Source organism: Crassostrea angulata, chromosome 2, assembly GCF_025612915.1.
Source record: "Crassostrea angulata isolate pt1a10 chromosome 2, ASM2561291v2, whole genome shotgun sequence".
In the NCBI taxonomy this organism is placed as follows: domain Eukaryota; kingdom Metazoa; phylum Mollusca; class Bivalvia; order Ostreida; family Ostreidae; genus Magallana; species Magallana angulata.
In genome coordinates this window covers 25,409,336-25,436,034 of record NC_069112.1, presented here as the reverse complement: position 1 = coordinate 25,436,034, position 26,699 = coordinate 25,409,336, and the positions used below count along the sequence as shown (strand labels likewise).

The 26,699-nt window shown below is 30.9% G+C and overlaps 1 protein-coding gene and 1 pseudogene across 1 annotated transcript; both read right to left on the bottom strand.

The window, feature by feature from the left end:
* Nucleotides 1-2,013: 2,013 nt before the first annotated feature.
* LOC128171793 (D-beta-hydroxybutyrate dehydrogenase-like) lies at nt 2,014-9,961 on the bottom strand (annotated as a pseudogene).
* On the bottom strand, nt 9,869-25,347 carry LOC128171788 (D-beta-hydroxybutyrate dehydrogenase-like). Its single transcript, XM_052837579.1, has 10 exons — nt 25,226-25,347; nt 22,853-23,016; nt 22,543-22,655; nt 22,221-22,343; nt 21,754-21,857; nt 19,562-19,634; nt 18,928-18,989; nt 17,253-17,303; nt 12,170-16,166; nt 9,869-9,978 (listed from the first exon to the last, which is right to left on the bottom strand). Exons 2-9 carry the CDS (start codon nt 23,008-23,010, stop codon nt 16,074-16,076), a joined length of 777 nt encoding a protein of 258 aa, XP_052693539.1. The 5' UTR covers nt 23,011-23,016; nt 25,226-25,347; the 3' UTR covers nt 9,869-9,978; nt 12,170-16,073.
* Nucleotides 25,348-26,699: the final 1,352 nt, after the last annotated feature.

The following is a 26,699-nucleotide window of genomic DNA, read 5'->3' as shown; positions in this document are numbered from 1 at the left end:
TATTAAAATTGTCAGAAAGAAAAAAAATATTAATAAACTAAACGAAATGAAAACAAAATAGTTATAAATCAGCTACATTAAAAATGATAAATTGAAATCTACAATGAATGGCTGTTAAGAATCCGTTATCTTACCATTCTTTAAGTCAAGTTATTCACCGATTAATTAAAGTTCGATAGTTGGATTGGCAGCAAATATATTCTTAGATGTACAATGAATTTAAAGATATAATTTTAGCAGCTATAGAACAATTGCTAGATAAAGAAAAAACCAGAGGTTTTAAAAAAAATTCTACCCTAACATGTTAGCTTCAACTTTTTATTACAGAAATGGAAAGATACCTATGACCACGACAACGTTTACCGTCAACATTATATTAAACAAATTATTTAATGTACTTACATCCCACAGCCTCACAGAGCGGCAGCGTGGTCAGCGAAAAGAGTGCAACGAACAGCATTCCTTATGGTGTCTTGTTCTACTGCACGAAGTAGATGCCTCAACAACTTCTATATATTTACATAGATAGCAATTAGGTACCCCTATTTTATACTTAAACAGCTATTTCAGCTATTTTTCTCACTTTTTACTTGTTTTGACAATCTGTATTATAAACAAGATGTTTACAACTATTTTAAATGTTTTATTTATGAGGATGTATGGTGCATTTTATGAATATATTAAAAGTCAACAAGATAAATTTTCTCATTTTTTAGAGTTTTGAATAAAGCAGAAAATATAAACGCACATTAAAACAAACTTCATTCTGTTAATATGTTTTCTACTTTCATATTAATGTATTTATCTTCAATGAATAATTACAATATTATTGACGTACATGTATCAGTAAAAATAAATACTCTGCACTTTGTTAACAGACCAATAAAGATAACAATTATATCTAGTTCTTTAGTCGACATAAATAATTGTGAAAAAAAATATATGGTAAAAAATTACTTATAACATTCTGCGATTTAAGTATTATAATCATCTTGGTCTACCGATGGATATTTAATTGAAGGGTGACATCTAACAGTTAATTCCCACAAGCAAAAGTAATTCACAATAGCCTCCAAATTGCACCGTTATATAATTTGAACTTCTGAGTACCCGTTTGTTTGAGTAGAACAAGTACATATATTCAGTAGTATCATTTTATTAACCTAAATTTAGCTTTCAGGAAAGTGTCTTTCATAGAAAGAGAGAAAAAGAAAGAAAGAGAGAGAGAGAGAGGGGAAGAAAAAAGACAAAAAAATGTAATGAACATTAATGTAAAAAATAATTCTGAAGAGCATTTTAATGCAATTCCAACAAATTGTACTAATACTTTCTATGCGTAAACAAACGTGTTTAAAAAAAGGAACATATTTTAGCATCAATAAAACCGTATTCAATTTCAATAATTTACAGTCTGTGCATTATTTAAGGTGTTTTTAAAACACATTTGAATCAAGAGTGAGGTTATTGTGTGCTTTTATTGGATTAATTCTAGTTAATAATGCCATACGTCCTGGTTATCATTTCAAACAAAACATGACACCTGACCCTACAAAAAAAGGCGAAATACATGTTTTTCTTGACGCCATCTTTATTCCCGTCAAATCTCAGTACATGTTTTAAATAGCAAATTTCATCTACGTTGCAATTCTGTTTGTTTGGGGTTTTTTTAGAATCTTTATTACAAATAAAAAGATAACTACAAGACCAATTTTATTTGAACTTATTGTGCACCATTGATTATTGATGTAGCAGTGACAGAATAAATAATTCAAGATGAGACCAACGCAAAGTAATAAAATTATTATCATTGTATTTATTAACAATTTTATGTACATCATTTACAGTCAGTGCATTTAATTTGCTTATCTATTATGATTGTTTACGTAGTTAGACTCAAACTATTAACGTCAACAGACTAAAAAATGCGTTTATGCTTATACGTGAATTTGTTTAAATAAATTTTTAAAGAAGAATATTTTTTTTTATATTTTATATAAAGTCTGATTCTGTTCTTTCATTATCTAATGCACTGTTTTTAAAAAAAAGTAAAGGAAACTTTTGTTTTATAAAAGCTGACAATAATTGTAAAGGAGTTGAATAATGAATATTCAGCGAAGCTTTTATACACGTTTTTTAAAAAAAGACTAATAATTTGCATCAATCGGTTAAATGAATCCAGTTTATTTAAACAAAAAATCGCACATGCCTTTTCTAGGTAATTGTAAACAATTATCTAAATTATAAAAAAAAAAACATTAGCAGGTTTCAATTCTAAAACATTACAATTAGAAACTTTTTTTTCTTCTAAAAACCGTCATGACTTAAAAAGAAGTCGTTACTTTGTATTTTTGCTCAATAAACAAACATATTTCATGGGCAATAGAAATAAATTTGTAAGCATAAATTGTGTTTTCTTGCATTCACTTGATTGATACACATGACATATTGAAGACTTAAAGACTACAATTTATAAACCAGAAGTATATAAGTTCACATAGTTTGGTAGTAACAAAACACAATTGTTCAAACTATTTGAAAATAAAAAACAAACAAACAAACAAAAAACAACAGAATCATTTTTATTTTAGAGAGCATGTCTGCCTGTCTACATGTATGTGTTCCTCCATTCTGCTTTAACTTTTATCTCGCCTATCTCTGTTCCTCTGTTCAGGAGACTGTGATTCCCCCATCAATAGCAATAGCTGTTCCTGTCATGTTTTTTCTGCTGGGGAACGAAGGAACAGCACCAAGTCAGCAATCTAGAAATCGAATTGTAAGTTAACATATGTCAGTGTTGTAAATAAAATGGTGGGGAAATAAAAATTTATATTTAGGTGGAATATATGCTGCTAATGTTTTATATCATTTAGACGACCAAATACAATTGTAAGTAGGGTCAAAATATAGAGCGGTCAGGAACAAATGCAAGTTAAAGTGAAATTGAATAGAGCTACTTCTAGTTTGTTTTCATAGCTTTTGAGATTAATTACCAAATGAAAAAAAAAATAATAACTTTCTGTCTATTTGATCACTTGTGCTCGCTCTATTTGTATTAGTCTATATATACTTTTTATTAAGATTGGCTGTTTTATTAGCTATATGTTTACAATCTTGACGCTGATAAAGTATCTTTACTGACCTAAACGCCTTTGTTCCAGGTTTATATAGACTGAACACGTCACATCTAAGATACTTTAAAAAAAAAACTTTTTATCATTTAGAGTTTACCCAAAAATCCTATTTGTGTTAGTTCATAGCTACCTGATCTACTTCGGTGAACTGTTATGTTGGATGTGCTAACCTTGCTGCATCCTTTATAAATACGAAATAACAAATCAAAACAATTACCATTGGAGCTAGATATGCATCATTGGTCAATAAAAATGTGAATAAATGAATAAAATCGTGCTTAAATACAGTACCGATCAGACCCAACCTAACACCAGAGTAAACCCCAACTAAACCCTGGGTTTACTTTTGGGGTATACTAGGGGTTTACTCTGGGATTACTTTTAGAAAATTTGGCTCCACTCGGGGTTTACTTGGGGTTTATTTTGGGTTTACTTGGAAATTGCTTTTGTGGTCCACTGTACGCACTGAAGTGTGAAGCAGACACATGTTTTATCTTACCATCCTTCTGCCTGTAATTCCTGCCCCTTGCGTATTCCGAATACACAGTTAGCGTCTGTTTTCAGGGTATACTTCTGATCGGGGTTTACTGTCTGTGTCCACTCTGGATTTACTTGGGGTTTACTCTGGGTTTACTCTGGGTCCACTCTAGTTAACCCGAAGTAAACACAGAAAGTTTAGTTGGGGTTTACTTTCTGTTAGGTTGGGTCTGATCAGTACTGAATATTATATATTTTTCATCCAAATTTTTTTTTATTTCAATTATGAAATATGATGTAACTTTATCATATTTAAATGGATTGTTTATTTGCATTTGAGTTCCTGCACAACTGTTATTTACTGATTTTAACGATTCAGTAAGAATTAGACTGTTATGTTGGATGTGCTATGTCATGACACATTAAATTTAATTCCATTTATATATTCTATATTTACATCTACCAAACATAATTTCCTCTATTTCTTACGGAAACCTATATTTAATTCATAGCTCTATAGAAACAGCCTGACTGAAATCTACACGCCCTATTTATCGATTGGTCGAAATCTACAGCGGCTGAAAGTGACAGGACTAAAATTGACACGCCCTGTTTATCGATTGATCTGAACCTACAGCGACCTTAGTAAAATCCCGGACTGCACGAAATAATCATGACGATGCCAGACTCAAAGTCTCACAGGAGACGACTCGGCTGTTTCTTTTAGCTAACGTACTTTCGTACATTAACAGTTATTTAGTGAATTTAACTCACTTTTTATAATCTGTTTATTAATTAGTTAAAGAAAGATGTTAATATAAACAATAAAATGCTTTCTTTGATGATTCATGCTGGTTATGAAGGTAGCGATCATTGCAGGAAAAAAATTACATAACACGCTAACGCTGGTTATGTATTTTTCCTGCAATATCACTACCTTCATATCCCGAATAAATAACAAAAAAAGCATTTTGTTTAAATATTATGCACTTATAAACTATATTATCAATTTAGAGAGTATCTTAGTTTTAATGATACTGTAAAAATTGTTATTTTTGTTTTTGGTAAAGTACGCATTTTATGAAGTCAAACAACAATACAATGTATTAAATATACAGGTTCTGATTTTTTACCAATATGCACAGGGGTGATTAACGAGATTTCAAACTTACTACGCTACTAGTGTAAATTTGCACACGCGTAAATAACCAATTTAAAGCATAGGAACATAGGTTAATCACGTAGTCCTGCGATATGTACTGACATGACAACTTACCTTAATTTTTTCGGCGCTTAACCCAGTGGATGCCTCTTTTTCTTTAATGAAAGGGGCTATAACTGAAAATAATTAAATTGAAATGAATATTCATTGTATGGCATGCCAAACTTTGCAATAGTCGATAGATCCTCTCCAGTTGTATTGTATAAATTCCAATAAATGTGTTTTGTATGATTTGTTTGTTATATATAACTTTTATTGAAATAGTATTTGATTATTTTTCATTTGCATTGCATCATTTTAGACTTGTATTGTATTATATCAACTCTTATTCTATATTTTTTCATTGTTTAAGTTTTATTTATGTCGTAAGATACAGTTCATTTGTATTGTAAAGTGATTCACTTGCATTGCATTTTGTGGATTTTATTTTTAACTTTTTTTTACGAACAATTGTATAGGGTTTAATATAACTGAGTAAAAAAAAATTCTTTAGCTAAAATACAAAAAAATATAGAATTATAATGAACTGGCTTACCATATTAATGAATTTTTACAATACATTTAGAATTTATACAATATAATTTTTTTTATACAGTAGAAAGAATAATGATAAAATACAAAAAGAAAATTATTCAATGCAAATGAATATTGTGCGATGCAAATGAAAAATAATAGAATAAAAATGAAAATTATACAATGCACAATGATAGTATTTAAGTAAAAGTTACAGAATACATATATATAACTTAAACAATACAAATGAGTTTTCAAAATACAAACGGAAATAGTCAGTTATATTTTGTCTATCATTTTTTAAGCATATATTTTTTTTCTTTTATTTAGGTATTCTAAACTCCTAAAGGGATTGGTTCTCTTTTGAATTTTTAACAGTACACTGTATATGATAAAAACTGTTTTGGAACAAAATTATTTATAAGTAAATCTGAATTCACAAAGTTTAGAATTTGCTCGCAGACAATTAAGACAGAGGTGATAAAAAAGCATGGGCAAATTTCCCTGTATGCAGTATCATACATGTACAACAAATAAAAGCAGTGATGAATTTTAATCAAACTTGAACTGATTGATACACAATAGATACGTTTAACATAGGATGAATCTCTGCCATTCAGTCTATTGAAAGGTGACAGAAAGGTAACTGAAAGGTGACTGAATGGCATATCTGTGCCATTCAGTCACCTTTCCAGACCATTCAGTTGACTGAATGGCAGAGCTTCATCCTGTGTAAACACCTATTATTCTTCATTTGAATTAAAAAATGCCATTTGTTTGTGTCAAGTAATCTGAATTTGGCATAACAGGTGTTTCAAAGATTATATTAGTAAAATAAAACAGGGTCAGTTTTGTTTGTTATAAGTGTTCTGATTTTTTTCCCAACGTAATATTGTTAAAAATAAGATTCCTATTTTCATTTGAATAGCGTTAAATCGTAAACTAGTTTCTGTACATATTTTTTATATCGTAACTCAGTCCCCGTTAATTAAACAAAGATATCTAACAAACGATGACGGAATTCATTGTTCTATACCCCCCTCCCACCCCCCAAACATCAAACATCATTATCTGTGATTGAAAAGAAAAAAATATAAATCTCTTTTTTGGCATAACGTTTGTATTTGTCACAAAGGAATATGAAACACCCGTTCAGACAAATTTTGAAAGATAGCAAAATCATTGTACGAAAGGTAATATAAAAGTAAGCGACAAAGTAAATATAAATTTGAATTAAAAAAATTAATTACATGGAGTGTCGACAGTTGTAGGACAGATTGCGTTACAGGTCACTCCGTACTCAGCACATTCCAACGCCACTGCCTGCCAAACAGAAATAAGATTGATATTCAATATTTAATAATCACGTTTGATAACTCTGTTACAGTACATAAATTAAGTATGCTTGAACTTCTCTATAACCACAAAATCATTCTTTAGAGGTACTATTGCCCATAAGAAACTATAATAATATGTTTTACGGTGCTACTGTTCTGGCGAGCGCAGCAAGAATTACACACACCTTGCATCATTGTCTACTTATAGTTTTTTTTAGATATCAACGAACGTCGAAGAATTTTTGAGAGAGTATTGCTCTACAATAAGTATGCCTAAGGTACTAATTTTAATGGCTATGATAGAGCGAGAGAGAGAGAGAGAGAGAGAGAGAGAGAGAGAGAGAGAGAAAGAGAGAGAGAGAGCCCGGTATCTGTTTGTAGGTGTGTAATTTCCCACTTTTAAATTTAATGGTCTGACTATATGCAATATCTACTTAATTTTTTAAAACCGTTTATTTTTTCCTTTTTTCCTTTTTATTTATTTCAAAATGTCCTATTCTTTATTTCCTCCCTACTCATGCAGGCAAAAAAAGCTTAAAAATGGATCGGTATGACAGTAAAGTATGGCTCTTGCTGATATATATACATAAAATCCATATATCAAAAAAATTAAAAACAAATCATACGTCAATGAGACAGGTATCGCAGTCTATACTGAAATAGCTAGTACACGCATTACAGATGTTTGATCCATCTCTAAATTTATCGCGGGAAATATAGCGCGAGTGCACTGTGACGTCATCCATGACTTTATTCGTCTTTGTTTACGTTTCTCGACTCAATACGGAGGTATGGAAGCATGTAACAAATCTTTTGAGTCTCGCCAAACCATATGCGGTACTTAAAACCTGTCTTCAAACTTTAAGTCACTGTAATTATAAATAACGAGTTAAAAGTCGGCCATTTTTGGCATAGCAGCACGGGTGAATACATTAAAGAGCATTATGGGACGTAGACAAAAAATTTTGTTTGATGAACTGTAGGTTAGCTCGTTTTTTTTCCCGCGCACACTGGTTCTTAGAGCTCGCTTCGCTCGTCGGCGGCGAGCTGCGCTCGCTATTATGTTTGCAAAGAATATTAACTATAATCATACTTTTCTGGTTTCTATTAGAACTAAACCCGATTAACTCTGTCGGATGTTTCAAATTCATTCAGTACAAATAATTTACCGTTAACTAACATCTTGGAACATGTTTTAGTGACATTTCTGTGAGACGATCTAGGTTTTAGCTTATTTAAGATGAAGTTTAACTAAGGCTCTGTAACTGCCGAGTCCCTATTATTTTTTTTAACAAAAATATCATATCAAAATTAAATATTAATAGTTGGATAAGAAATTAACGTTGGTTTGTATTTCATTAATATTCACCATAGCTACGCCTTGCAGGAAAACATGAAATGTTAATATGCGTATACTTATTTTGGCACTTGTATGCATGTAATATGAATTATATATTAGCAGTTAACGACAACTTACTAATACATCATTGTTCGCACCAAATACAAATCAGTTCATTTTGAAATCAAAATATTAGTTTAAAACTTAATTGTAAAATAACTGTTTGATTAAGTCTTATTCATTTTGTATTGTACATCTATAATATATTATTATATTACTTGAATGTAAATGATGCATGTTTTCGAACTAAAGAAAGGTGGCTTTCTTAAGTAGAAAGATATCATAACGTTTAATAAAGAATGTGACATACAATATAGAGAACAAATTACCTAATACCCGTGTTAGTCCAATTTAACCAGACTTAGAAGCGATGTAGCTGGATACGTTTCGTACAGCCACAAGTCAACAGGTAGAAGATATATTAATATTCTCCCCCATCCTGTCAATCATAGATATGAAAAGAATAGAGAAATGAAAACAATGGTGAATAGACGTTCGGTTCTTCAGTTATTTGCATTTAATACGCTTTAAAGAATTGAAAAGAAGGCATATAAAATAGTTTTGAAAGAGCATAATGAATAATTGTAAAACAGTTTGTTTTAGGTGTCCATAAATAGTGAGCTTATAGAATCCAAAACAAACAAAGAAACTTAATAGGATAGGGTAGATTCGTTTCCATCAGACATGATCATTTGCGACACCAAACAAAAACCCCAATAATTCATTCATTTTAAAGCAATAGTTTCAACAATTTACTTATTCGTTACCCTTCTCTTTCATTGAGCCCAGCATTTGTTTAATAACCATAAACGAAGCAGTCAAGTTGACCGTGATATCGTCCTCCCAGTTGTCATCCGGAAGTTCTTCAATCTTGCTGACGGAAAGGCGACCTAAAATATTTAGATGAATAATAAACCGATAGACTAATGGATGTATACTTAGTCTAGCAAATGCAGTGACGAACAGACATGCATACAGACAATAAAAGCTAAAAACAAAATACAAATCTTTGAAAAAATATCAATATAATAAAGCATAATCCAAAGAACGAATAAATCAACATTTAGGCATGTGATTTCTACTGTGGTTTCATCAATGTCCGTTGAATTCCTGCTTTGATAGATTTCATTGTTGACTCTGCTCACACGAACCAAACAATCGTTCCAATCGCAATGTCAAATAATATATTGTATTGTTAGAACAATAAGTATTGAATTTATGCATTAATGGGTGTTTGATATTCACTAAATGTACGAATATTGATGCACTGGAAAATGATTGAAACTGAGTACCCATATATAAGGTATGTATATACCAGCTGTATTAACTATGCCATCAACATCTCTAGACTTAAGTTCTTGGAAAACCCTTTGGAAATCTTCTTTTTTTATAAGGTCGCATTCAAAAAATGTAACATCATGTTTACCCCTGAAATGCAAGTTACAAAAGGTATCTGAAAAAGCTCTTAAAAATACATATTTGAAAGGAGGATATGTCGCCAAGCAAAATTGTTTTTCCTATAACTAGAAAACAAAAGGACAGAAATCATTTATTTCTAATAAAAAAGAAAAACATCAAGAGACATTTATTCTATTTTAACATTTTTTGTCTAGTTTGTGAATGAAAAAAAAGATTACAGTAACGTTTAATATTTGTCAAAAAAGGTAAAACAAAAATCTAACAAATTAATTGCAATTTAAAGGGAAAAAAATATCAACCTACTTTTCTTTATCTTATCGTTTGAAATCTGAACACTATCCTGTTTTGCTTTGTCAACTCCAATGATGTCACAACCGGCGTTTGCCAAAGAAGTGGCGATTGATGGTCCGATTGCACCAGCAAAACCGACTACAAGCGCTGTTTTCCCTTCTAAAGTCATTTCAACTTTATCCTGTCAACCTAAAAGTATGGAATTAAATGGTACAGTCTTCACGCAGGTAGGATAAAGTCTCATGTATTGTTTTGGCTTGAAATAATCACAGTAAAAGACCCGACTTAAGCAATTTTAGACAAAAGCTGACAGGTTTTTTTTCTTCAAATTTAAAGTTTTCTGGAGTTTTAATATTAGTATGTTGTTATTGATCTAACCAATATTTCACCCAGAAAATATAAACTGTGCGTCTCGTGATTTGAAGATTATTAAACATATTACATGTAACTCGAATCAGTCGAAAATAATAATGATACAAAAAAAATATTATTTTCAAGTACATGTATAACAAAAGCAGTACCAGCCCCTTAATCCTTAAAGACCCGGAACTAAATAATCAAAATCAGCAATAAGCTTTTATCAAACTTGAAAGAAGATTTTATCGATCATAATAAAATGTATTTTGGTGTGACGATTCTATTCCTTCCTGAGCAGCAATTTTCTCCAAGCAATTATACATGCGGTAAAATCCAAAAAAGTATTACATTAAACACAACTGACAAAAAAAATGTGCGGAGTGTTTTTTTATTTCTTTTGCAAAATATACCTTGTTGCATGTATAGGCAAACGGCATGTTGCATTTTAAGAAAAAATTGTTTTAATGGAGTTGTATTTATTTCAAATTAGTAAAATAGTAACTGAAATGATTTTTACGACAATTATGCAGTGAATTATGATATTATGATAAATCATTATCTTTTCGAAGATGTGAAAACCAAAGTAATTGGTGGAATGTGTACAAAGAAAAGTCACAGGATATTCATAACACTGCAAATAGCATTGGTTCAAAACTTTCTGACAACCTTCATTTTTCATCCTTTTGCCAATACTTTTTTTTAATAAAACATCTATGATATATGCATATATCATTTTTAAGAAAAAAAACCCGCATTTTGTTTTCAACTAGTGTCATTCTCTTTACCCGTACCTTTCACTGATATCTTAATTTTGAAATCATTTTGATGAACAAATTCATCAAAAAGTTATGTGTTATTAAACTCTTAAAATTTCTGTTCATATGGAAAGGAAACATAAAGATTATATATCGTAATGTATTAGACTTAGACATTTCAAATATATGTTCCATGAAACTTTGATTTGGGTTTGCGTATTTTGTAAAATTCTGTCATTGTGTGTTGATGAAAATCTAAGTTTCAATGCTGCCTTACTATTAAACATTAAAAAAATGAAACAGTATAAATTCCGTTAAAAGTTCGTTATGCATAGAATAGCATATTTGTGCAAATGCACACGTGTGAAACACATGGTGAATTGAAATTAAAAAAAGTTGAACAGGTTATCTCCGAAGTTTTCATTGACTCTCATTTTAAAATATATCATTGTCACATATAAAATGATTTAAAAGTTCATTTAGGAATGTCACTTAATTTCAACCAACATCATTTATTTAGTTAACAGCACTGGCAGACATTTCCAGTCCTTATACGTATTCTAAATTTGTGAAAACATGTTTAAGCCATCAGACTGAATGTATTTTTTAATAATTTAATTATGGTTGTAACGCGCTTTCTGATTGGCTTAAACATTATTTTATATCGTATAAAGAAAGTTGCCTACGTCATAGTAAGACTAACGTCAAAAATGTATCAATACGGCTGACGTTACATTTGAATTTTGTACAATTTTACGTCATTTTAAATTTCCAATGGCCGTTTTTATCTACAATGAAGAGTAAAAAATTAAATTATAAGCAATGAATACAATATTTATTAGTTTTATACGATATAAAATGGTTTTAAACTGCCCCAAATCATTTTATGTCGTATAAAACAAATAAATATTGAATTCATTCCTTATAGAAAATATTCTTCGATGTTTAATATTTTTGTCTGGGATAACAATGTGAATCGATCTGTTAATGTATAGTCCGATGTATATCATCAACATGATTTAGATTAAAATGTATCATTGCTGAAGATCAAAAAATAAATATAACAGGAACAATGAGATGATCATGATGAATACTATCATAAAGTTGTCAGGCTTTGTTGGATTTGACCTGCCCCCTTTGTCGGTAATTGATCATCTCATAATACCCCTAGAATGATTCCTTTCCGAAAGTTAACACCACCATTGTTAGATGTTATAACATTTATAAAAAAAATTAAGCTGTAACAACAATAAAATATTTAGTCTTACCTGATCCAATATAGCAAAAAAGAATTTTAAAAAACTATCTGTGCAGTTGCAACACTGTATCTTGAGTGGCCCCTGACCCACTTTTGTAGCGGAGGGTCGTCGCTGTATAAAAAATAATGTTTTACACCCCTGTCATTGATGCCGAATACATATCCTTTTAAAGTGCAAAGTAATCAGAAAAACTTAGTAATGTTTTGCTTACTTAATAAAACACAGGTAATGTGTTAAATTTTTTTATAAAGTACTAGTGGTCAATTACTCTTTTATAAAGCATTTAAAATAGATAGCGCCCGTATTGCTTATGGATAGACATACATGCAATATGAGATGTTTTTTTGTTTTTTGATCTGCAGTGCCAAAGACAATAACGCACTTGCATAAAATGGTTGATTTTATTGACTAATTGCTTGTCTTTGCTTGGCAATGCATTTCAATTTCTGTGAGGAGGGGTTAGAAGGTTTTGGTAATGTCCTAAACAACAGCAAGTAATAATGATAAACAACTATTAAATTATAATTTCAATTTCTCTGTGTAGTTGCATAAAGATGCCCTTATAGATAAATTATGACTAGTTTTACTTTTTTCACAAGGTATATTTACGTATTATTCTAATTCTGACCATTATGATCCGTATAAATTTGTTATTTAAAGTTCCAATAAATAAAACGAAAAAAAAGAGAAAACGGAAGTTTTTAACGCAGATCCAATTGTACGATTAATTTAACAAAGCAATTATTACTCATTGAGTTCGACTTGCGTTACTTTTTTATCCACTGCGTGCTTTAAAGTTATAGACTTTTTTCAAATGTTTTGTATTCATAAACTAATTAAAAGTGTCCTGGTGCATCTATAAACCTATATAGACACAAATATACTTATCATGTTTGTTCTTTAAAACATTTCCAGATCTTTAATTTGATTGTTAATTTAAACACTGAATTTAGAACGTCGAATCTTGATTCTCGTATTTCGAATCTAGTATTTCAAATCTCGAATCTCAAATGAGCCCTCTGAGCTTTCGTAGAAATCAATATCTTAAACACCGAATTGCTTGAAAGAAGAATCACTTAAAATCTACGTACAGATGGACAGAACATTTGGTGAGGTAGAAGTACTCTTCGTAAGCATCATACAAATACAATGTACTCTTTCGAGTGTTCACACCCACGTTTCTGGATACTATACACAGATTCAAACTTTTTCTCTTGCAACTTTTAATTGTTTTTGGTTGTACCGTCTCCGGAATAATTTTAAATTTTGTCCGGATTTGTGTTTTTCGTTCATAATATAGAAACATTGTACACACGTTTTGCGTTAATTTTAGCATGTGCTTCCGAGCACGATTCCTACATTTCATGTCTCTTTGATAGCAAGATTTATCGTAGTGGAGTTTGTCCATGCACAGCGTAATTGTTAATCATGATATTTTCTTAATTATAAGTTTGTAATTATAGTTTATTTACTAGTCCAAATATATAACACCACGCAACTATTTAAATAGTAAGAGAAAATTCGGAATGAACTTATCGCGGTACATAATTGTACAATTCATACATTTTTTTCCTATCTTTTAACATAACTACTAAGTATTCAAAATATATTGATACATTTCATATTTATGGATCTTTGATACATCTGTAAACTTTATTACTTCTGTATTTTCCTACATATGTTTTTGTGTGGCAAATGTTTATTGTGAAATTGTGTTTTGATATTACGTGCATACTGTTTACATCCTGATAAGTCATTAAAGTAAGAAAGTTATATATTATACTTTATGGGTATATCCTGTTCCAATTGTTCATTTTGAAGAGAATTTCTGTTTAAAATTAGAAAGTATGGTCACCAATAACTGTCTCAATTCTGCATGATTATTTTTAGAGTATTGTTATTTGAGATTTAATGGTAATAGTGTGGTTTGTTATTTTCAGTTTTCTTATCATTTGGGCACAACCTTGATAAAGTAAATCATCTTTACTTTGATGCCTTTGGGGTTTTACTAGCGGTATAAACAATCTCCGGATTAAAGACTGCATATTGGTAATTGTCACATTTAATGTCCAAACTGTTTGCCATAGTTTTTACCTGTATATATATATTTTAATCAACATCAGGTGTCCATAGATTTAATTTGAGTACCTAAAACTCACTCAACTGGTTAGGCATTTTAAATACCCGTGCGGGTGTAGTAAGTTTGGGCGTAGCAGGCACCTGAGAAGCACATGCTCTCCTGTAATAGAGTTTGTTCTACAAAATATTTACATCTGAGCATATTCTTACCATGTTCTTCCCACTTCGGAGGTAAGAGAGTTTTATTTCCAAGTTTTTTTACTGTTAATTTCAGTTGCAATCACAGCCAAGTTCCTTTTTTGTGTTTTTGTTCATTTGTTCCATAGAGTTGTTTTAAACTTACCATATTGTTTAAGTACATAAAAACTGGTAATGTTTATAAAGTATACAAAGTAACTGTAAAGTAACAATGTTCCGTAAACATTGTAAAAAGTGTGTATCATGATAGTAATTGCGTGAATTCAGCGTATAAGTAAACATGCTATTTGTATAATGTATATAGTATGTGTAAAGTACAAGTGTAAAAATATATAAGTAAAACATGAGTAAAAGTTGGCATGTATAATATAATTACATGTAAAATATATGTGTAAAGTAATGTATATGTATGTGGAAAAACGTGCATAGAATATAACCCCAATGTATGGTATATACAGTTATGAAATGTATACTATTTTTAGATCCCATTATTGCAGTATTCAGTATTCAAGGAACTCAGCCTTTAGAAAAATGGAACCACCATAAACAGTCAACTTCAATTATTCAACAGTCAAGATTCACCAACTTTGGCCTGTCTTACACAGATACACGGACGGATGGTTTTTTGAGCCCGCCGAGGCCGCCATTACGGACCAGCCAATAAGTGACATACAAAAACTATATTTCTTTGTAAAACTTAAATTACAAGATAAACAAATGTATTGAACATTAAAATGAAGTTAATTATTCAACTAGTTATTCTTTCTGACAACCAGCACGGCCAATCTGTGACAGTTATGTAGACTTCGGGCTTGGGATTATTAATACTTGAACATGAGTTTTGTTCTCATCTAGAGTTTTGAGGACATGGAACCCACTCCTTTTTTATATTAAACGTCAATTGATTTACAGATGTAAATCGTTGTAGTGAGACTTTCAAAATATTGCGAATTAATTCAAAATTGAATTTTAATGACAAAAATATGCAATAATTAAGGGTTTGTGTACTTTTGGTCACTTTTTAGTTTCCTTTCTCACATTTTAGTAGACTGTTGGGAACAGGCATATTTGGGGGTTTTTCTTAAGTTAGTCCGAATAGTATCGTATTCGTTGTCCGATGTCTTGTGTGATAACCTTTCCTTTAAATGACCGTGGAAGGATTATTTTTCAAACGTATGCTGAACGCAGATTTAATTTAAGTTTTTTAAAGTAATTTGTTTTAAACAGAGTTAAATCCTAAAGATGAATTAATGTTATCATCATCATGTTCACATTGTTTTACCGTTGCATCCCAGTTGACAAAGTTTGAAAGAAAACAAAAAGTGTTGGCAATCAAAAATATCTATCTTTCGATGATCTGTGTAAATGTTTTACAAATGTGAGCAATATTTGAACAACAAACAAAAAACTATGTCCTGTCGTCTATGATAAAGTTTATTAGTATTCGTTAATCGAATGTGTGAACACCATTGCAAACACTTCATATGTATTTAATAACACTATATAACTGTGGTAGTTATATTCATTGATTTGGAATTGAAGATTGTACGGGTTTTAATTAAAAGTACACGAAATGGTGATTGTATGTATATATCATTTCTACATTACACAGGTGTCGCTTTCAGCCGTATTGTCTTTAGGCGATGGTTATTCCGCCATCTATGGGAATAGCTGTCCCAGTCATATTCTGACCTTCTGGGGAACAAAGGAACACCACTAAGTCAGCTATCTAAATAGGAAAAAATACCGATCTTTAAGCAATGCAACTTCATTGTTGGTGTGTTATCAACAATATTCTTTTCAATTTTGATTTGACACTCCCTTCACTATTGAACATAATAATGAATATAGAAAGTCAAAACCTAATTCTTCTTAAAAATTAAGGTATTTCCGCCTAATAACTTGGTTTATGGTTTATGATTCAGACGATTTCCCTTCGACTAAATCTTAAAGTTGTAAGTTATTTTATTGAAATTAAAAAACAACCCCCCCCCCCCTTCAATATGAACTAACGACATTAAGCAAGTTTCAACATCTCTATTCTTCATTGAAAAAAAATCAATCAGTAAACAGGTTATTAAAAGAAAAGAATATAAAACATAAGAAAAACTGTTAATGGTTCTAACAACAGGAAGGTGAGAAATAAGAATAAAGTGGGTGATACATTGTTAAAGAGCAATGTTTGTGGGGATTTTTGTTGTTTTTGTTTTTGTTGTTTTGTTGTGTTGTTTTTTGTTGTTTTTTTTTTTTGGGGGGGGGGGTTTGGTTTTTGGTGTTTTTTTGGGGGGGTCTTTATGAAGAATTAAGTAAAGAATTATTGCAGATAATTATGAATTAAATTGATTAATTGATTGATTGTTTCTTTTGTTCTATTGATCATTTTTTTTTCTCAATATTGAAATGGTTTAAAATTGGGAAAGCCCTTAGGGTCATCAAATGCAATAGCTATATAGTGATATAGTGTCCTCAGTGAAAGAAAACGGGTTTTTAAACATCGTTTAAGATTTCCCATCCTAATGTCAATTAAATAAAAAAAGGTTGACATGTTACCAATCAGACCCGTCTTTAGCGTTAAAGATTTATATTTAAACCACAAACTAAACTTTCTGTGTATAAAACAATTCGAAACTTTTAATTTAAAATAAATATGCGTTTCTATATTTTTTAGACACAGATTTTTATCAAAGGAAGAAAAAAGTGGTTTTTAAATGGCAATGACAACATTCGCAAAAGATTATTTTTTTAATGTGTCTTTTATTTTGTTCTTGTGATTAAGAAAACCTCGTGATTGTAAGTGCATAAGTACTATATTTACCTGTTCAGGTGTAGTAAACTGTTTTGTTGGGTGTGACTGTCTAGCCGCCTCCTTTGAAAACACAAAAAATAATAAACTTTAAAAATAAAAAAAAAACTCTAATTAAGCAAAGAGGAAACTTTTATAATTACAGTTAGTATTGTAGTTACTAATTGTATGGGCGAAGTCAAGATAATGAGCATTCAATAATTAAATTTTACAGAACATAATTTTATTACTGTTGTGCATAAATGGAATTGTACATTAACGTCTTGCAAAATGTTTGCTGTCATTTATCTGCATAATGAATTTAGCGAATATGATTATCTAACTATCAGTTTTGTAAAATTAAAAAGATTGTCTCAGAGAAAACCATGCAGAATCTTTTTATTTTAAATAGTTCAGAAAGGTTCATAGACTTTTTCATTTGGCTTTGTATATTAAAGATCGATGATGTTTCAAGGTTTAAAACAATTTTAAACATTTCGTCCATTGTTTTTATTCTTAGTGACAACAATATATTTTTAAACATATAATTGCAAATTAAGGGACGCTGGTACATGTAATAAAAAAAATGCAGGGCTATCTTTCATCATTACAAAAAGATTGTTGCATTATAACTTAATTATATCTTTTGCATCTATGTTAAAGATGATTAGTATTAATTTTTTACATTGATTGTATTTTTTTTAAATTTATAATTAAGGTCAAGATCTAGCAAATGATTTTAGAGTGTCTTTTTGGTGCTAGAACCATTATGACGTCATAATCAATTTAATGAATCTTTTCCTGTATTTTATGGCTTTAAAGGAATTATGTGAAAAATAAACAATATTTTGACATTCTATATTTAATCACGGGAAAACTAATCCCTGTACCTATACTCAATTTGACATCTTTTTAGAGAGAAGGTCAAAAGCTTGTTTGATGCTATTTTTGGAGAGACTGTAGGCATTCCAGATATATGTCATTAGTCAAAAATGGACAAAACTCCGAGATTCCTTACTTTTACCCTTCATATAAGGTAGAAAATGGTTGTTTAAACATTATTTTCCATAGTGTTTACCAACATTTTAAGCCCCAGTACACCCTATGAAACAAAAATATTGTTATGAAGCATCATTAAAAGAATTTATATCTTGATTTTCCTAAACCTGTAGACACCTTTCATTTACTAGATCTTGACCTTAAGCTTTATAGCCCACCAAACATATACAATGGGGCACAATTTCAATTCTATGACTTTTTTGATCTTAGTCTAAAGGAAGATCAGTTGTATTGACTACATGTTTAATAAGTATTTACATGTTCTTTAAAAAACAAAACAAAACAAAAAAAAAACAATTAAGAATTTGAATTCATTTCAGATGTGTCATTTATTCCCCCCCCCCCCCCCCCAAAAAAAAATAAAACAGTGTAATTACAGTTTTCATTTGGAGTCCGTAGTGCTTCTTTTGGTAACAGACCCATGCACTTATACCTTTATCATATGAGAAAAGTTACTTTGTATGAATTATATACATATATACCACGTAGAGCTTACAAAAGCTTCTGGACCATTTTCATGTTTTTCTCTCAGACATGCTCTTCATATCGATTATTTGAGATCGTATGATACAACAAAAAACCCGCAATATTCGTGTGCCCATAGACCTATATGTAAAACATTTTGATGCAAGTTACTCTAAAAATGTACCTTTGTTTCCTCGTAGCTCTTTCCCGTAGCTTTCTGTTGGTGTTCCATAAAAGATGTTATAACTACAGATGCAATAAAATTCATAATGTATTAGAAACCAGAACTTGAAATATATGTGGTATTGTATGCCTACATATGTAGTTTAAGAAACTTGCTTAAAGGTAGATTAAAAATTAAAATGTGATACATTGTACAATGTATGTCTAATGTATCAAATACGCTCACTAATAAACGGTGTTTTAAAGGATAAATACCCCATCCGACCAAAACACGGAACATATACTGACATACTGAAAAAATAAAGCATGTTTGTAATATGCTTGTGTTCGTTTTTCAAATGCAAAAGTTGATTTGTGATGTGATTTCTATTTTAAATGAATGATTGGAAAGGTATATCTATTATCATTTTAAAAAATGAACAAAAAATCAACACAAGACCAAGTCTAATATTTCAAATGGTATGGGCACATTGTATTACATGTACTGTTAGAGAAAGTAGAATCATGAAGGCTGAATTGAAGCTATTGACAAACATTTGATATATCAAAGAATCAAGTTACCTTACTATGATTACAAAAAAAGAAACTGACTTTTGATCACGATTAACAAACAGTTAATGACGTAATGCATTTACATGGTGTGTCCACAACCGTAGGACAGATGGCGTTACATGTCACGCCTTTATCTGCACACTCTACAGCAACTGCCTGTAAACATAAAAGAATAGTGTGAAATTATAATCATTCGTCGTGGCTTAATTTTCGTGGTATTCGTGGGTATCCCTCTCCCACGAATTTACATCCTCAATGAAAACAAATTTAGAAAGAGTTATCATCGTTACTGAAACTAAAGAACGACGCATCCACGAAATACATCCCCACAAATAGGCAGAAAAAACCCACGATCAACGAACATTGGCCCCCAAGAATTTAAATGAATCCACAATATGCGATCAGTGCATATATTTATTATTTTTTCTTTGTCAAAAGTGAAAAAGCAATGGAAAACATATATATGGCAATAAATAACGGATAACTATTAATGGGTTCCTATTTTTGATTGACTAAGAACGTACTAATGCATAGCAGATATATTTGCATGCCACCATTTTTTGCTAAATCAGGCCAGACTGATCCTCTGTGTTAAGATTATATTAATCTGAACTATTGATGCGTTTTATATAAACAGTTTTAAAGATGTTGAAATCTGTTCTATTAACAGTTTAATATTGGTCAAAGTCTAATATTGCCGTTGGTTTCATATAGACGTGATGGGAAAATGCGCTTATACATTTGTCTTTATGATAAATCCATAGCAAGTATTAGAACAACACGATAAGGATGTGTATACACAAGGTCCTTTTTAAACTTAAAGTACATCAAGTCATAGATGTTGAAACCATAAACCATAATTAAAGTATTCTCTTGGAGAGAAATTACATTTTCCTTTGCCAAAAGAATAACTGAAAACTTCAATGATATAAAATAAGCATTTTTTGGTAAAATATTTTTGAATAATCTTTAAATTTTCTATCAACATTTTAACTAAGATTTATGTTCGCTAGTCCGAATGTCTTCGAATTTTTTTTTCTCTCTTCCTTAAACATATTCTTCATTGGCCATGATAACCGAAATTTTCCACGAACAATGCTATAATCTGTCCCAAGATATTTATGCTGCATATTTGAATGATTTATAATAACAATACACATACCTGTGACAGAAGTGCAACTGAAATTGATGAAAGTGAAAATTCCCAAGATAACTTCGTTCACACATTATCATCATATCATGATAAATATCTTGGGACAAACTATAAGTAGAATTGATATCTCCAATATATTTTTCGGGGTAAACTAATTAACGATTTATATACACTTGTGAAAAATGATTAAAAAACATTTCTACTCTCCCAAACTTATGAATTCCTAACATTTTAATATTAATTTTTCATTTGGTTTTTTGGGAGTTGATTTTAATTAACTATCCAATGCAGTTACTCTGGCAAACCGAAAGTGAAACAGTGTTTGGACCTAAGCACAAAACATCACCGCTGACAAGACGTAGTTCTTGAAAATAATAGAAAAATTCGATGTAATGTATGCTGGAGCATTGTTTATCAAGGAAACTTATCTATAAACACTTTGAAAATAGTCAGATTTTATATAATACGACACAATTTAGATATTTTTGTAGTCTCATGTATTCCTACGCCAGAGTTTAGTGAGGTTAATACAGTCTAGTTCAACCAAACGCTCGGCTGTCTCCGTAAATCTCCGACAAGCAGAGAGGCTCTCTTGCTTGTCTGAGATTAACGGAGACAGCCGAGCGTATAGTTGAACAAGATTGTATAAAGAGTTCGATGTCAATAGTGCTTGGATCCATACAATTTTTAAAATTGTTTCGATTACTAATACATAGTTTGAAATATATCCTCAAATATTACACATGATTCGTATGGGGTTTCTCGAAATTTTTGCTGGAAAAGTTTTAGTAATCTATAATATGAAAAAGTGCGTAATTTAAATACAGACTAGACTCTAATTGCCATGCAAGATAAGTTCATTTTTAAATAAATGAAAATCGATAAAATCAACTCCCGTTAGTACTTCAGTACTTTGATTTTTCATGATTTCAAAAATCAGGCAAGAATTTTTCCCCTGGAGGTAAACAATTTTATTACATAGTTACTCTATTAAAGAAGCTGTTAGGAAATGTTTAAGAAACAGACTGGGGATTTTTCTACATCAAAAATTCCATTAAAAAAATAGTAAAACAGCACGTAAATGGGCTTTTAGAAAATATTTATAAAAAAATGAAGTTTTACCCTCGTGAGTCCAATAAGACCAGTCTTAGAGGCAATATAACTTGATATACTTCCTGTTGCCTTTATTCCCAAACTTGAAGAAATGTTTATAATTCTTCCCCAACCTGAAATTAGAAAAAAACAGCAAAAACGGAAAAAAATATATTTATATTTTATAAAACAAAAACTGCCTCTTATTTTTGATAAATAGAAATAAAAATCGTTTTTCTGGTACATTTATGCACAAAGCCGAACACCAACAAGACGAATTTTGCTTCTATTGTTGCATATATTATCTGTTAAGTAGTTACTATTACTTCTACCGTTGCACGGTCGGAACATAACCTGAGGCAATTGTTCGCTCATTTTTAATAATAGACCACTTTCACCCAATTTAAATGCAAGAGTAACGCAATTTGTCTCTAAATATAACACAGGTTGAAAACATAAATATAGAATACATATATTTTTTTAATTTAATATTTTACCTTTTTCTTTCATTAAGCCAATAACCAGTTTTATCAATACGAATGGTGCAGTCAAATTGACGCCTATATCTTCATCCCAAACATCATCAGACAAATCTTCAACCCTGTTGATTGATAATCGACCTGTAGAAATATAACTGAATGATTTGGTAAATTATTTTTGGCTGGGTGGGTTGATGAATCAAAGGATGAATGGATTATCAAAAGGATAGTTTAATAAAAAGATGGACCGATAAAGAAATAAATGAGGTAGGGATGGATGGATGGATGGATGGATGGATGGATGGATGGGATGGATGAGTCAAAAAGATTGAATATATACCAGCTGCATTAACTAAAATGTCAACATCTCCAGACTTCAGATCTTGGAAAACCTTATGGATGTCTTCTTTGTTTAAAAGGTCGCATTGGAAGTATTTAAGATCTCGTTTACTTCTGTGGAAAAAATGGGAAAATATAACCCAAAGAAATGTTTTAAATTGCTTATAGAGTGTAATGATATGTTGGCATTCCGTCTTATAATCATTCACTTATGATTAGGAAAACAAAATCTTAACTTTTAAAGCAGAAAACCAAAGCTTAATCCGTTTAATCCGTCTATGTTTAAATATTTCAAAATAAATTTGCTTTACTCTGCTTTTATTTCATCGATGGACATCCGTACAATATCATGTTTCACTTTGTCCACCCCAATGACGTCACATCCGGCGTTCGCTAAAGATTTAGCAATCACCGATCCAATGGCGCCAGCAAAGCCCGTCACAAGTGCTGTTCTGCCTTGAAGTTCCATTTCAACCTGGTCTTGCAAACGTTTTATTTTAAGGTGTAATATATTGATTAAGATTAGTTGAACTGTAGCTCAATGTAACAAAGTTTTGATTTAGTTGGGTTTTCTTTCTTCTCTTGTTTGTGTCTTGTTTGTGTAAATAATTCCATGAATTGTCATATTGATTTAAAAGATTAACCGAAATAACAGATTTAATTCGGAAGAGGTGCACCTAATTAATCATTTCCTACTTAACATGCATGTATATCAGAATCTTAAAATATTGACAAATTTAAATACAAACTATCTTCGACCGTAAATATGATTTGTTTATCCGTTATACAGTGGTAACAACGTTATTGTTGACAAGCCAATCGTGTTAAATAGTTCGTGTAATGTTGGTGATCGTTCGTTTAACGTGCGGGATCGTGCGTGTATCAGAAAAAAAAGTGGTTTGTTGTTTTTTTTTTACCGTGAATGACTGTGCGGGTTTTTTTTTTCGTTTTGTAATTTTTTTTTTTACGGAATGCCAGGATTTATTCTAAAATCAACGACAAGTAGTTTTTTATTTAAACAATGCAACAATGTGAATTTAAAACTTTTTTTTATAGAACATTGAAAATTGGTAATCTTTATGTATCTTGTCCGTGCTGATTATTTTAAGCTATTATCTCTTTCGTCGTTAAATACATTTTAAGATAAGTATTTCAACAACTCAGTCAATCCTTTGTTTGGTCGAGTTAGTTTTGCATACTTTTGTAATCAGCCTAAATCAAGCACTTATTGCATCTATGGCATCTTGACACATAATTTTAAAAATATTTTCAAGAGAGACACATTGAATGTAAGCGGTAAAGCTTACCCATCCCCCGTTAAAAACAAAACAACTATCCCCCAGTTTCCTTTTAAAATGAGAATGCATTCTCCTCTGGTACATTGTACATTGTATAAACATTTGAAAGAAAAATCAACTTATTTAGACGCTTTAAAATTTAGAATAAATAGAATAAAATCAATTATGTACCGTAAATTGTGAAAATATGGGGTGTGAAAACTCGAAATTCTTTTGAACAAGGTAACAAATTGACCTATATCTCGCATAAATAAATCAAACATAAGGGAATCGGATTACATAAACAATAACACGGATGTATAATTTTTTGTAGTTTATGCATGTTCTTTATTTCTTTAATTTTTTTTAAGTCATGATAAGACTATGTTCGTTATGGAGGCAAAAGAATAATTTGTGTTTGAATCCTATATAATATTGTTTACGTGTACAAATATAACAGCGGATGGCTACTGTATATATGCCGCTTTAAAAAAAAACAAAACTAAACAAAAAAAAAAAACACAAGCATATTGTAGTATAAATTAAAGCAATACGTTTCCTTATTTCTAATCTTAAAAAGTATTTTTGATTTTGCGTGTTTAATGGTGCATAATTGTTTGTTTGCGTGATTTATCGTTATTGTTCGTGTATCGTTAACATTCAGTAAGTTAGTCATCGCCCGTGTATCGTGCGTGAGCGTTTCTGTGTCGTGCGTGATCGTTCGTGTATCGTGCGTGTCGTTCGTGTATCATAATTGTGCGTGTCGTTCGTCAACAATAACATTGCTACCAGTGTACTGGAAAAGGGGTTTTATTGTCACAAATAAACTTTTTTTTTAATTATGCACATTCAAAAACTGAATAAATGCTATTCAGTCGTCATGATAGTTTCGATATGACTCAAATGTAACTGAATCTATAAATCTGACATCCCATTCGCCTTTCCAGATTAAAGCAAAAAGTAAAATTTAGTTGTTGACTGAGTGGTATAGGTATTTAAAAAAATCCCTCTTTTGATAGATATTTGGTGTTTCCATCCTGATGGGGAATGGTTGATTAGAATGTAAGATTCGTTATAATCTCATTGTCCCTCTTCTTTGGCCTAGATAGCATCACAAATCAAATTTCTTTACTATTTGTTTTTGTTCTTCGAAACGTTAGAATCGCTGGGTCTGAAATGTGCTTGTACAATAGAAGTACTTGCAAACTTTATTTGTGGTAAACCCCTTTTTAATATTGAACGTCTAAAAATAGGCCAGTCTGAACAATAATTTATCAACTACAGTATCGATTATGTGTCTTCATAATATGCAATTTTTTGAGGTGTTAAAAACTTTACCTACAAGCAATAAGATAATGGATAAAGTTTGAGCTGATTTAGCGACTGAAAAATCAAAAATTACAGTACCGTCAACGCGGATCCCGTATTTTCCGTGCACCCCCGCTGTCCAAATTGCAACGCGGTTTAAACGCCTGTCTCAGGTAAAAACCGCGTGCCGCCGCGGTTCAATCACCCATACTGACAACACCCCCGCGGTTTGAACGATCGGTGTTAAAAAGTATCGAAAAGGAACACGAGTTATCGCCCTCGATTAAAAAAAATATGTAACATGCATTAAACATAAATGTAAGTTGAACAAATGCATAAAGATAATCATGATCCCTTTATAGAAAATCACATATTTTGAAGGTAAATATTTATTTTTAATATTTGCTGTTTATTTGGTAATACTGGGGTAATATTTTTAATGCTGTTATCTGTACAATCCAAATTGAAATGAGCCATGCCCGCAAGTGGTTGAAAAATCATGCTTTACTAACTTATTGATATATCGATATACGATTAGATTAAATTTTAAAATCTAACCCGATTATGTAAAATTAATAAGACGTATTTACTTAAATTAAATATTTTACTTTATAAATATTCAGGTATGTATACTTTTTTTCAATAGCATATATTATCTTTTTATCCTATCAAACCGTTAAAAATTCATTCAAATTTTAAAAGTGGCTTAATCGCTCATATTACGGAAAATCACTTCCTTATAATTGCTGTATCAAGCGCCATTGTTTTGATAAAAAATTCATAATTTGTTCGGAAAATTGATTTTAACCAGCTCTGTAGACCGACTAGTTGTAGCCTTATAAAAACACATGCTCACAATTAAATGTTCAAGGGAAAATCAGTTCTCCTAATCAAAACTCAAAGGAAAAAGGTACTCATAATTAAAATTGTATGATTCTTCACATCCCACGGGTTTTATTCAGTTTTAAACTAAGTGTTGCCCTGAAAAGATATATACAGGTATATTCTGTGATATTCATAAAACAATGACTAGGCGTTCTGGTGTGCGTGAAGATAGACATTTTCTTGTGCGGTATTTGTGCGATGACAATTTTCAAGTGCGGAGTCGTGTATACTTCCGATGTGAGAGTGACATTACGATCACTGTTGGTGAGGAGTATGATGTCAGTGGGGCCGGGCCAAAGAAGTTGACAGAGCAGTTGTCCTTGATTCCGGTTCTGACCGGGAACTTCGAGTGAAGATGAGAGAGATGGAGACCAGGACTAAACCCTCATTCCCAACACCTCCCGCAAGCCCGTTACAACACCGAAATTATAATTAAGTAGTTGATCTAATGTGCTAAGCGCTTAAGGATATTACGCAAGATCATGTAATTGTTAGGTCTACCCACGGTAAAAACGGGGGTCATCCCCACCTCGTATTCTCGCATTCAGTCAAATGTGATACCTTTACAATATGTAAATATACCTGTCTATAGTCTGTATTCAAAAAATGTTAAGCAGTAAAATAAAAAAGATAGTTGAAAACTTTAAATAATTACAAAAAGAAAGATAGTAGTTTACGTTTATAGAAA

Bases quoted from the DNA above. Each gene is read 5' to 3' on its own strand.
- LOC128171788 (XM_052837579.1), bottom strand. From the start codon at position 23,010: ATGGAACTTCAAGGCAGAACAGCACTTGTGACGGGCTTTGCTGGCGCC. The intron at 22,656-22,852 runs GTAAAGCAAATT...TTTTTTCCACAG, and splicing joins ATCGATGAAATAAAAGCAGA to AAGTAAACGAGATCTTAAAT. The intron at 18,990-19,561 runs GTAAATGCATTA...TTGCATCTGTAG, and splicing joins TACGGTTGTGGACACACCAT to TTATAACATCTTTTATGGAA.